We start from the raw sequence: 13,640 nt of genomic DNA, 5'->3' as shown, positions 1-13,640 counted from the left end.
ATCATGTACCAGACGTCGCAAAAATTGAAGCTAAGAAAGCTATAAATCTAATAAAGGAATATGCAACAACAACAGTAACAACTACAAGAGCTATACTGGGAGAAACGTCAGCACAGGTAATAAAATATTATTTATATTTATATAAATATTAAGCCCCCCCAGCACGTAATCAAATCACACCAGACATCAAAAATAAAAAAATGTATGTTTAAATATTTGATATTTATAATTTTTATAAATTTTAACTACAAAATAATTTGTAAATATTCATGATTTTGACGAATTTTTGAACTTTTAAATCACAATAAAACTAACGTTTGAGGAACTTTGTATTAAATTAAAAAAACTGGTGAAGTTTTCAACTACATAATTACTTGCAATTACTTGCCTATTGGTAAACTTTGAACGTACCTATGTATTTTTGTACGTCGTTTAATATTGTTTTAGTTACCATATGCAGTGGTAGGACAGCTACCGAATATTAAATTCTTGAAGAAAACAATAGAGCGGTCAAGAAAAACGGTGGAAGCCAGTCCTGCAAACCCTCAATCATACAATTTTGAAATTTCAAATAAATTCCAAATTACGTTAGACAGTGAACAATTTTTATTATTTGACAGTGGCGATAATGGTAATTATGACGATCGGATTCTATTATTTTCAACAGAAAAAAGTTTAAACGTATTAAGAAATTCGGATCATTGGTTTTCGGAAGGAACGTTTTCATCTTGCCCAAATTTATTTGGTAAATTATATACGATTCATGCAGTTTACTCTGGTGCAATAATACCGTCAGTGTATGTTTTGTTGCCCGATAAAAAAGAAGTAACGTATAATAAAATGTTTCAAGCATTAAAATTCCTTAAGTTTGATTTATGTCCGAAATCATTTACAACAGATTTTGAAAATGCAGCAATGAACTCTATCAAAAATGAATTTCCAAGTACAGAGATACATGGCTGTTTTTTTCATTTTAGTCAAGCAGTTTGGCGAAAAGTTCAAAACTACGGATTGACAACAAAATATAGAAGATGCAACTTTTGCATTACAAATTCGAAAATTAATAGCGCTTGCTTTTATACCTATTGACAAAGTAGTTAATTATTTTGAAGTTTTATTGGAGAGCGATTTTTATATGGAAAATGAAAATATGTTAACTCCACTAATCACCTATTTCGAAACTACGAGTACATGAATTGGAATTTTGGACAGGAGAGGTCAACGTCGACAACCGCAATATCCTATCGAAGTATGGAACTGTTCAGAACGTCTTCAATCTGATCTACCGAGAACCAATAATAGTATTGAGGGCTGGCATAATGCATTTTCGGCATTAATAAATTGTAAAAAACCAGTCATATGGAAGTTTATAAGTGCATTGCAAAGAGATGAAAGTTAGACAAAAGTAATAAAAGAACAATTAATTGCTGGGTATGCACCAACTAAAAAAAAGAAATACAAAGACTCATCCAAAAGATTAATTCAAATATGTACAAATGTAAGTGACTTTACAACCGACGAAGTGCTTCAAGGGATTGCGCACAATTTAAAATTTTATAAATAGTAAATTTTTTATAAACTATAAACTATATTGTATTATTTTGTATTATTTTACTTTATTTTACTTAATATGTATAAAATTATATTTTGTTTTGCGTCAAAATTGACTTGCCCCTAAAATTAGTGGCGCCAAAATTGCATGCGTCGAAATGACGTATGCGTCCAATTGTCGTTCGTCCAAATGGCCGCGTCCATTTGACGTGCGTCAAGATTGCCGCGTCGAAATGACGCATATTCACATTTTTTTTGGAAATAAGATTGAATAGTTTTAAATTTCTACTATATTTGAAACTTATACATCATACACGTGTCTCTGTGATTACAACACATAATTAAATAAAACGGTATATTTTATATTTATATTGTGTTAGATAAGCGATAAATAATCTTAATGTACTTTCGTAAAACCTAATGTATAGCTCACATAATAGTATAATACCTACAGTACCTAATCTTAATTATTTTGGTAATCGATGGTCAGTAATCACGGAGCAGCAAGTGCATTAAAACGTAGGTACACACAGGTACACGACGTTTATTTGTTTATCGCCGTTTATCGGTGTATAGCTGTTTTGTTGCATTCGTGAATTTTTCATTTAATATGTGGAAGTTAAAAAATGAATAAATCTTCCCAATCTAAGTTATCATCTTGGATTCCCACAGAACTAAAATCAAAAAAATTTAAAGCAGCTTTGAAATGTTAAGTTATAATATCAACGAGGAAGTTGAAGGTCAGGGCAATAAGTTAGTAGCGGTTAAATCTGTGAGTATACTTGATATTGGAAAATTATTAAATGCTAGTATTAGTGAGTTGAGTATCAAAAAAAAAAAATTATTAAACAACCCTTGGTGTCCTCCAAACGATTTTAAGTTTCTTGCGAATGGAAAACGAAATTTGCGATTCCTACGTCATTGGATGGATCAGTATTAATGATGGCTAACCTTCACAGATCAGCCGTAACCCAAAAGAAGAATAAGAAAATATGAAAACCTCTTGAAATCATATAATCTAAACTCATTTGATATTAATCATTTTTATTAATTAAAAAGGGGATATTAAAGTGATAACTTTTAAAATTTAAATGGCAACCTATATTTTTGAAATATGATTCATACAGGATTTATATTTTAATGCATTTTGACGTATCATTCATAATTATGGGTTAATAATTAAGGAAGCTATTTGCATTTGAACTTTGTATTTATTTTGTAATATAAATGTCATCAATGAATAATAATAATTATGTACGTTTGTGCTTCTATTTTACGCCAATGCATTTGTGAGAATTCGGGCATTTTACCTACCGAAAACCACCCACGACAAAAGGGGAACACTTCTGTCGTGACCTAGGAGCCGCACCGCGTGATGACCCGAAGGTCAAGTCGGTGGAGCTCATAGGCTTTGATACACGCAACGGCAAATTAATGCCGAGGATTTATATTGGGGGAAAAAAATGTAAAATAAATAATATTAATAAAAAAATGTGACAAAATATAAGGTCATCATATAGTTATATTTTACACGGTTTTAAGAAAAGGGTGTGTTTTAAACAATATGAATAAAATAATATAAAATAAGGTACATGGCAAGTGCAATTCAAAAATATATAATATTTGGCACATGGCAAAGTGCATAACATACAGGGAAAAAATATATAATATTTGGCACATGGCAAAGTGCACAAAATACAGGGAAAAAATATATAAGATAATGCTACGGCTCCGCAGGACGGTTACCGGGGCACCTCTGAGGAAAATCTGAGTATATAAAAAAACTATGGTGATACATAATCAAAATGAAAAAAGGGGAATGTTGGGGGGAAAAATAATACTTGACGACGACTGCTTGTACTGAGTTGATGATGTTTGAGATGACTTCGCCCGCCTCGGGCCTATGACGTCACTTCAGCCCATCATGGTGGTATTCCGCCGATGGTGAAAACAAATAACAAAAAGTTTGAGTCCGGGAGACGTGTTGCGAGAGTCAATGGCGTTGAGCAGAAACAAAAATCGAACACCGGAGATCGGTCATCGATGGTGGCGAAAAACAGACAGCTCGGTAGTATACGTCAGTGGCTGGTCGTAGGCCGTTCCGGCGTCTCGATGTTCTTGGGTAGGGGGTTGGTCAGTGCGTCGCGTCGGGAACTTTCGTATAATATACATTAGTGGGAAAACAGGTTGCCCTGTCCGTATACACCAGTGGCTACAACCGCGACGCCCGACAGCAACGGCGGAGCGCCCTCTGTGACATCGATGAGATGGCCACTGCATGTGGGGGAGGTCAGGGGACTAGTATTACATAACAGTGTTTTTGTCATTATAATATTTAATGAGCGCATGCATAATAATAGAGATTATGGAAATACTATGAGTTATATAATAAAAGGACGTGGACATATTATAAGATTATAATAATGATATTATGTAATATTCTAATAAAAAGGTCAAAATTCTGTGACGTTACACATTATTGAATTGTTGTACAACCTTTATAATCTAAACACTATCTAATTATCAGTTTATTGTAGTAATAAAACGTGTGTTTGGTATCTTTACATATTGAGCTATTTATAATCAATGCAATTATTGGAATAGTTTTTTTTCTACTGAATAATTTTACATAATATATTTTATTGTTCATAATTAAATTTATAAATCAATAGTAGATGAATAGGCAATAGCTAATTACATAAAATTGTTGTATAAATTATAATTATACAGTATACAGATACAATTATTTAAAATTGATACAAATAGGTTAGGTAATAGGTACCTGTATTTTTTGACTAATGTATGTACCTATCTTAAAATATTTTTGATTTAAAGAATAAGTAATATCTAAACAATAACATAAATACCTTTATATTTTGTTTGATTCAACTTAATATTAGAGTTACTATTTTTAAACACCGCAAAATGACAAAATTTAGCATCTTTTTTGGCCAGAACGCAAGAGATTTATAGTAAGTAAATAGGTACCTAAAAATTACAGGTTATGAATAAAATACATTTTTCACTCGATTAAAAAACAAAAATACAGTAATATGTACATACTTTTAAGTCTTAGATATCTATCTTGTCTTGGTAAATTGTTACCTACCTATACTAACATAATTAAATATGATTAAGACATTTACAAAATAAAAGTTGATACATAGGTACCTAATTAAAACACACATAGGTGCGTATTTCTTAAATAATGATGATGAAGAATGAAAATATTATTTTTCTATGATCCAAACAAGAGATATAAAGTACCTATTAAGTGTAATTAGATAAACGTACTAAGTTATAGAAATTATGTCTTTTGATGTCAGCTTAAAACAAATGCAAACATTTCCAAACGATAGTAATCAGTTGACAAAAATGTATAGGTACGTACTAACTAGGTACAATGATTTAAAGATATCAACTTGATTGAAGTCATGAAGTAATTAGATAGGTATGCATAATGCATTTATTTTAAACTTAGTCTTAACTCTCATATAAAATTATAAAAATTATGAAGTCAGAAATGACAAGCGTTATCAATTGTCAGATTATCAATAAACAACCACATGTTAGAATTTTTTTTCTTTTGTTAATTTATTATGAATATTACAATTTATAAAAGAAAAAATTAATTACTTACATTTTTGTACTCTTATATACTCATCAAATCAATTCGTCAATGGCTATTGCTATTACTCGTAGATTATTACGGTATATGACTCTTAAATTATACATATTATTACCTATCATCAAACGTTATAAAATCGTGGGATTTCTGGAATTCCAGATTAAGAAATGCAATTAGGATATCATAAATAAAAATAATCTGTAATTGGTTATAATATCAAACGGTAATACGGATATTAATGATATTATATGTTTTGTACTGACTACTATATACTAGCTGTAATAAATTGATAATTCCATACCCAGATTATTAAAGTCGTATAACGGAAGCACTTTTAGTATTTGATCAGCCGTTATGAGAAATGTACCCTGGCACCGAACCGTTGGTATGTTCTGGTATCTACTCAGAAGAAGAGGACACACGTGCACCTCTATTTACGTCACTGACTCAACTTAAATAAGTGGTCAAGTCGTTGGTAGAATTGGTGGATCTGTACAGTTGGTCTTGTATGAGCGGCATGGGGGTGAGTAGTATGAAATAGCTGATTCTGAAACCTCATCCCTTATCCCTCATCCCGTATCCCGCATCCCTCATCCCGCATCCCGCATCCCACAACCCTCATCCCTCATCCCTGATCCTGATCCCGCCACCACCACCGCCGCCGCCAACTGAGCCAACTGATCCTCATCCCGCCGCCACCGCCACCACCCGCGTAACTGTGCGTTATTGTTATCATATTATTGTTACCACTTATCATATTATTGTTATCACTGTTATCACTGTTATCATGTTACCAATTATCATATTATTTCGTAGAAAAAAACTACAAAATAACTGATCGGGTATCGAACCCGGACCTACCGTGCGATTTTTTACCACTAGGCTACCTCACAATATATTTTAATATTTTCACCTATTTAACCAGAGTTTGATTATATTTAAAGTTAAGAATAAGACGAAGATTTGATATGGAAAAATGTATTGTAACTATCTAATATTATAAAAATAAACACATTTTTATCATAAATGTTAATTATTTTCATCGAATGAGTTGAGGAAGTCGCTGTCCGGAGAATAATAGACTTCTGACATTTCCTCCTCGTCTCCACCACTATAAATGATTTAAATGTCAGAAAATAATAATAATAATAATAATATTAAACGTACCTTAGCTCATCTGATGAATAATCTTTGGACATTTCTTCAGTATCTTACATCTCTGCGGTTGTTAACAGACGGTGATACTTGTTCATCACGTCTAACATCTTCAATAAGTTGGTCTATTCGTATAAACAGATCGTCTATATCTCTAGGATCGGGTAGTTGACTATTTACAGGATTCAGTTGCCCTAAGACGCTAAACAATGATACATAATAATAATAATATTAAACTAACGGTTGAAATAACATAGGAATACCGAATTCATTTTGAGGACGACTGCGACGACCGTATCCTAGTGTATTTATTAAACAAAAAATAAACATTGCTTATAACACCCATTTTTAGAGGAGTATAACGTGTTACAGAGAAGTATTACTGTTAATTGACGAAGGAGTACTGACCTACATAATATTGTTCGTCTTTAAAAATGTTCACATTTGCAAAGAATTATCGTCAGCCAGGGTTTCGCGCATGTGCATACGAATACTATCCCATAATCAAATAAATATTCTAACAATATCGAGTCTATAAATGCTGGCAATGATATATACGATGAACCACACATTGGTGTATATTTATAGACTGCAAATAAAAATCCATCTATAGTTTGTAACGTGAACCCAATACCTCTACTTGTATAAGTCTCCTCTTCCATCAATAATTTTGTAAAAGATTTCTCAAGAATTGTTGATATACCAGACTCCATAAACATTTCAACTGCAGATGTTTTAAATGCACGATTTTCCAAGGAATTTTCTACACGTGGGCGATTGTAGGTCGCCTCGAGCTTCAAGCTAAATTTTATTGGATGTTCCTGAACGCGAGTTTACAGTATGTCTGACAGAGCAGGTCTTAGTGAACGGAGAAAGTCGATGTAATTTTGAACATTAGTCAAATTTTTCGCGAAATTCCAGGTGATTTTTTGAGCCGCGGACGACGAGATTTCCACAAACCCTGGAGACTGTACTAAATCCATACGTGCTTTTTTAGCCCTAACTGCTGACGCGATGTTCGCGGCGGAGACATGTTTCCCCTTATTGTTCGTAGTGTAATCTTTAAAATAAAATACATGATCCTAATTAAATAAAATGTGATGGCGAATCTTTTTAAAAATCTATTGACTTATCTATTAAAAATTTGTTATGAAAAAAAATCTTTTATTTCGGGCCCCAATAAAAAAAATTTAACTAACCTGTATTATCGTTTTGAACTTTTCATTTTCAAATTCGTCCATTGCTGCCATGCAAATCTCGTCCTCAGACATCATGTTTGAGCCACCAGCTGGGATATCGGGGACAAATATCTGTGGTGCTATTTGTATGTCTCCCTGTAGAGCAACGCGAGGCGCGAACTGTATGACACTCGGTGGAGTTGGTTGAGCATCGATCGATGCAGCTGGTTGGTCGAGCTGCGCATAAGGTTGGCGAAGATCTGGTACGATACCATGAACATTTTTCATATGTTTGTTCAAGTTGGTTTTGTATGTGAATGTTGACTGACATATAGTACATGGAAAATGAATACCAGTATGAGTTTTTCCATGTCTGACAAAATTATCTTTACGTGTGAAAATCGACGGACGCTGTTCGCATTTAAACATTTTTAAATAATATAAGGTAATACAAAAACAACGACAAACACACCTAAAAACTCACTAAAAATTTTAAAGACTTGGAGAGAAAAAATACGTGTACAACGGTGTAACGCAGTAGACGGACTAAACGGCTCTTTCAGTCAGGAGTCTATAATAGGTGGGGGCATTTTTCAATTATAATGGTAAAATGGTATAATGTAAATAATTGATGTGGACTAATGTTAAGACGGGTGACATCCTGGTGACTGAATCGATCATTACTAAGTTATTCATTATTAGGTATTTTAATATTGAATAAGCCTAATGGCAGGAAATATACGGCGGCTGTGGTGGTGGCGGCGGCGGCGATGGTGTCATTGTGGACTAATGTCTCCTATATGGTGTATTCATCGAAATTATTTGTGTAAGCAGCTGCAAGTTATTAGTATCCTGTGGTTAAATAGGTGAAAATAAAAATATCCAAGTGTATGGCGGGGTGGCATAGTTTCATCCGTTTAGTGGAGATGTTAGAAAATTGTAAACCTTGTATATATTTTGTAATTTTTTTATATACCTTGTAAATATTTTATACCTTATATTCTAATAATAAAAAAAAAAACTTGTTTTTAAACATCACGCTTGTTTTTATTTTTTCATAAAATATTATACAATATTATTCAAATAATTTACGTTTGACGTTTCGCTTATTTAATTTTTTTGTCGACTCTCGCCCCGTGAAGCCGAGAAGAGCCAGCGAGTGGTTGAAAGACGTCGGACCGTCGTTCTCATCAACTGCAGGGCTCGTCAGTGGAGATTTCATACGGTTATTATACCATAGGGGGTACTCCGTAAAATTTTCAAAACCATGCCCTGTTATCGCTGGTGACCATCGTTCTCATTGATAAACTAAATAATTATAATTTGTCAATATAAACATTACACAATTAAATGTATGTATATTACCATGTTAATGGATCCTTCGTTTACATAAGCTACTAGGCTCGTTGGTGTTGTATACCATGGAGGCCGCTATGCATAATTGTCTGAATCAAATCCATCAGCTGTGTCGTCTAAACAGTTAAACGATGGTGGTGGACTGATAGGCATACATAAATAATAATTTGTTAATATATATATATATATATATATTTATTTTAAAAATTACATGTTACCAATGACTGGGTACCAAACCCATGTCGCCTGTGTAGGGTTGATTTGCGTTAAGAATTCATCGATAGCATCCATAAAGAGATCATCATATCCATCGTTAAAATCTCCGTTTAACTCATCAGACCTATTCGGAGTGATCTCGATATTATCTTGAACGCGAGCAACAGCTTGTAAAATAAATATTAAATTGAATTTTTGAAAAAAAAAAAATTTAAATAAACATACCGTGAATGTTTTTCATATGTCTGCTTAAAGCGTCTTTCCGAGAGAATTTCTTACTGCAAATACTGCACACTATTTGGTATCCATAATGAGTTTTCATACGTCTGACTAAACTATCTTTACGTGTTAAAACCGACGGACACTGTTTGCATTTAAACATTTTTAAATAATATAAGGTAATACAAAAACAACTACTAACACACTTTGTAACTCACTAAAATTTATAAAGACTTGAACAACGGTTTAAAACGTACTGAAAGACTGACAGCTCTTTCAGTCAGGAGTCTTTTAAATAGGTGTGAGGGATTTAAATACGTCCGGCATAAGGTACTAATACCTACCTAATATCTCTTATTGTCAATACATCTATCAATATAAATGGTTTTGCAGTGTGTAGTATACTTTTAATTGAATAAGGATACCTATTTTCTTCGAAAGTGTCTTTCAATATAAATGTCCATTGTGGCTATTAACGACATCCTGGCGACTAAATCGGACATTACTAAGTTATTCACTAAGTTATTCACTAATAGGTATTTTAATATCGAAAGTGTCTTTCAGGGTCATTGTGTGAGGATGTCTATATTTCTAAAAAAAAGAAATATAATACGGATATTGTTAGAATATTTTAAATAATTAAATTTTAATCTTCACTAGTAAATAGTATTAATATTAGAATACTGATAAGCGTCTTGGTAAATATTTGTATAATGTATAAATTAAAATACTAGGGCAATCAATGACTTATGATTATTGTGACTTGAAAAAAAAATGAACTTTTTTTAAACTGAGTTAAGTTTATTTTATTTTCTATCTTAACTTTTAACTTATCTAGTTAATTTTTTTTTAGTAACTTTTAACTTAACTGAAGGCAATTTTATTGAATTAATTTAACTTGCCAAAGTTAATTTTTTTCATTAACTTTCCCACCTTTGCTTTTAATTATATATTTTATATGCATCGTAAAATAGTTATTGACATAATATTATATAAGATTCATTTTTCTTTTGTTGTTGGCTGTGAATCGTTCCAAAATGACCTTGGGATCAATTACTACATCTTTTTCGATATTCAATATTGATAAATTATTAAATCTATCTTGCTCCATTGTAGATCTTAAGTACGTATTTATGCGTCTCGTGGCTGAAAATGAACGATCAGATGTTGCAGACGAAATTGGCAATATCCATCCTATAAAAATTTGGGAATACTTTTTTAGATACATTTTCCTGAATGAGACTAAAATTATCTGTTTTTTCATTATTGCAGTATGAATTTTTAAAGACAACCATTTTAATTTTAAGATCACATTTATTAATTTCAAATAAATCCTGAAAAACATATAAAAATTTAACCTAACCTAACCTAACCAGTGCGTACATAATACGAACGATAAAAACGTGTATCATATATAAAAGATAAAATATGAGTATAGGACTCTGGTATATTAGCCACGATTTATAGAAAGGTAGGCAATATATTAAAATATATTTTATATATTTGTGAAATGAAATTAAAATAAATTATTATTATTAAAAACTTTAAAAAAAAAAATGGAAATACAGCTGAATTTTTAAAGGTTTATTAATATTTTAGGAATCCATTGAAAATTTTTTAGTTGCGCTAATGATTTAGATGTTAGATTAGGGCGTCGCGGTGATTGACTTTGGAACGTCTGTTTGAGCTACGTTGACGGCTAATGGTGATGGTCGTCTCTGGTCTTTGGTCGTCGATGTTTGAAGTGTTTAAACTGTTTGACCGGTTGCAAAGATAATGGAAGACTGAACGTTATTGACCGATACACCTATATATTTATACGTATTGCATTGTTTTAGAGTCTAGAATCTAGACGATCACCGTAGTTGGCTCTTGGAAATCCAATATGAAAACCGCACACATTACTCTCGTTCCTTTATTAATTTGGTGCAAGTTTCACTTATTATAATGGATTTTATTATGCTTTGTTTTGCTCGGGGTTTTTATTAGTCTTAAAAAAAAAAAAACCATTTTTATGCATGTGATTATTTGTTCCATAACAAGTTTTAAAAAGTCAGAGCCAATAATAGGAATGATTGTTTACAATAATCTCTACAATAGTCCTCGTACTATGCATTATAATTAAATTATGGTAGCAACTTTTGACTTATTGAGATTTGAGATGAGAGTTTCTGAAAACGGTGTTCTACCCCGTACCGTTTAAAATTTGAATACCTATACAATTATATTATTTGCATACTATATAGTGTTATGTTATTTTGAACATTGTTTCCAACGTGACCTATTAAATTTCTTACTAATAAATAAACATAGATGGGTCATATATTTAAATAGTTTATATTTTTAACATAAATATATTTTAAAACCACAAATAAAATTAATTTTTTTAATTTGCTTAGAAATGTGTTCAATACCAAAGGTAGAATGTTGTACGGTGTCGGCGTGTGATATGAATACATCAATTAACACACGAGAAGAGACGGTGAAAGATCTCGTCAAAAAAGTAGATTGTGATAAGCAAAAGAATGCGACCGAAATTGGTCAAAAGTACAAATGTTGTACTTTATCACCCGTTGAACCGACTCCTTTGACTAATGTCAATTGTTGTGAAAAAGCGAGACCTTGCATTAGCAGTTTTTTCTCTGCAGGAAAAGGTGAATGTGATAATTTTGAACTGACACCACACGGGAAAGACTTTGCTTTAAAAACGGGAAGATTAGTGAGTGAACATTAAAAATCAATATTTTTCTCATAACATTTAAGTGTGTAAAATATAAATTATAATTTATTAAGAAAATAACAACATTTATATATTATATATTTTATTAATTACAGCATCCAGATAGATATAATATATATAATATATATATATATATATATATATATTATATATATACCAAATATAAAAATATAATATCAATAATATCATATACAAAAATCAAATATAGCCAACATTATAAAACTTACGATGTGTAAATGCAATATTTTCCAGATTCAAAAATGTTTATGTGTTAGATTCAACGGCTTACAAGATACATGTAAACATACTGGTTGCTGCACTAAATTAGGCTGCATGAGACTTCCATTTCCAAATTGTTCACCTGCACGATTGTGGAAAAATAATTATATCTGCAAAACTAAGAAAAAACGTTCTCTATGTGCATGCGATTAAAATAAACTAAATTATATCAAGTTATAGATTATCATTATAATAATACATTATCTATTAAAAACACCAGCAGTTCAATAAAAATATGTAGATATAACTAGTATAACATATAAGGTAATAAGATTTTCTAAGGTTTATAGTTATAGATATTAGCAGACCTGCCAAATATTTTTGGCGCATGTTTAATAATAATTATGGGTCGCTGTAAATTGCGTCCCGTTTCAAATTTTTTATGTAAATTGCGGCCCGGGTAAATTTTATACATACGTAAATTGCGGCCCCGGTATATTTTAATATATTTGCCTACTTAAATATTTGTCATTGTTATGTAAATTACATTAAGTGTTACGAAATCAATATTTTCCTTCCCATTTTTCAGACTTAGGACTGACAATATAATTGTATTCATATTGGTATGATTAAAAATATTGGTTTTGCTGTTTTGTTTATAATTAAAAAATATTATATTAGGTAGTAAAAATGTGTATAGTGAAAAAAATAGTATTATAAAAATTCGAATTAATATACTGGTAAAAACTTATAAGATTTATAAATTTATAATTTGTTCCGAAAGTTGTAGATGGTTATGATCTTTAAAGCTATCTATACATATACTATTATTATTAAATTTTAAAAAACACTTACAAGTTTTGACTGTACAACACCAACGTTGAATATCATTGTTCAGAAGTTTTTGAAAACGAAATTTGAAACCATCAACTATTTTCAACGTTTTATTTTTTTCACTTTTCATAACTTCCATTGTTATTAAATTAAAAAAAAATACAAATACTAATTTACCAAATATACTGTAAATACTGTAGACCAATGTAAAAACTCGTGCAAAATATTTCGATCAAATGCACACGGCACACTGGCGGCTAGTAATATATTATATAAGTGAGCATCAAGCGATATCCTTATCGATCAATATTAAAGATAAAATAACCAGCCGACCGGAAATCGGAATATCCCGGGCCCGCAATTTACGTACATTTCAAATATACCCGGGCCGCAATTTACGTATGTATAAAATATACTCGGGCCGCAATTTACACAGTATATAACTATGACCTCTTTTGCGGGACGCAATTTACCAACTCCGATAATTATTCACTCACTTATAATTAATAACCTTTAAACTATCTTGAAGTCATATTGTAGTGAC

At 31.4% G+C, this 13,640-nt stretch overlaps 2 protein-coding genes across 2 annotated transcripts; one reads left to right on the top strand and one right to left on the bottom strand.

The window, feature by feature from the left end:
- Window positions 1–7,514: 7,514 nt before the first annotated feature.
- LOC149060549 (uncharacterized) lies at window positions 7,515–7,941 on the bottom strand. The gene has a single exon (XM_089217160.1). It carries the CDS (start codon window positions 7,939–7,941, stop codon window positions 7,525–7,527), a length of 417 nt encoding a protein of 138 aa, XP_089073286.1. The 3' UTR covers window positions 7,515–7,524.
- A 3,763-nt stretch (window positions 7,942–11,704) lies between these two features.
- LOC107164969 (uncharacterized) lies at window positions 11,705–12,475 on the top strand. Its single transcript, XM_089229535.1, has 2 exons — window positions 11,705–12,022; window positions 12,296–12,475. The coding sequence occupies exons 1-2, from the start codon at window positions 11,705–11,707 to the stop codon at window positions 12,473–12,475; spliced, it is 498 nt and encodes a 165-aa protein (XP_089085661.1).
- Window positions 12,476–13,640: the final 1,165 nt, after the last annotated feature.

This window comes from Diuraphis noxia, unplaced genomic scaffold, assembly GCF_037042655.1.
Source record: "Diuraphis noxia isolate RWA-SAM2 unplaced genomic scaffold, SU_Dnox_SAM2 contig0001, whole genome shotgun sequence".
Lineage (NCBI taxonomy): Eukaryota > Metazoa > Arthropoda > Insecta > Hemiptera > Aphididae > Diuraphis > Diuraphis noxia.
Note: the sequence above shows the minus strand (reverse complement) of the source record. Positions and strands in the feature narration are given on the sequence as shown.

Excerpts from the sequence above, each read along its gene's own strand:
- LOC149060549 (XM_089217160.1), bottom strand. The coding sequence starts at position 7,941 with ATGTTTAAATGCGAACAGCGTCCGTCGATTTTCACACGTAAAGATAAT.
- LOC107164969 (XM_089229535.1), top strand. The coding sequence starts at position 11,705 with ATGTGTTCAATACCAAAGGTAGAATGTTGTACGGTGTCGGCGTGTGAT. Across the intron at positions 12,023-12,295 it reads CTTTAAAAACGGGAAGATTA|ATTCAAAAATGTTTATGTGT; the intron begins GTGAGTGAACAT and ends AATATTTTCCAG.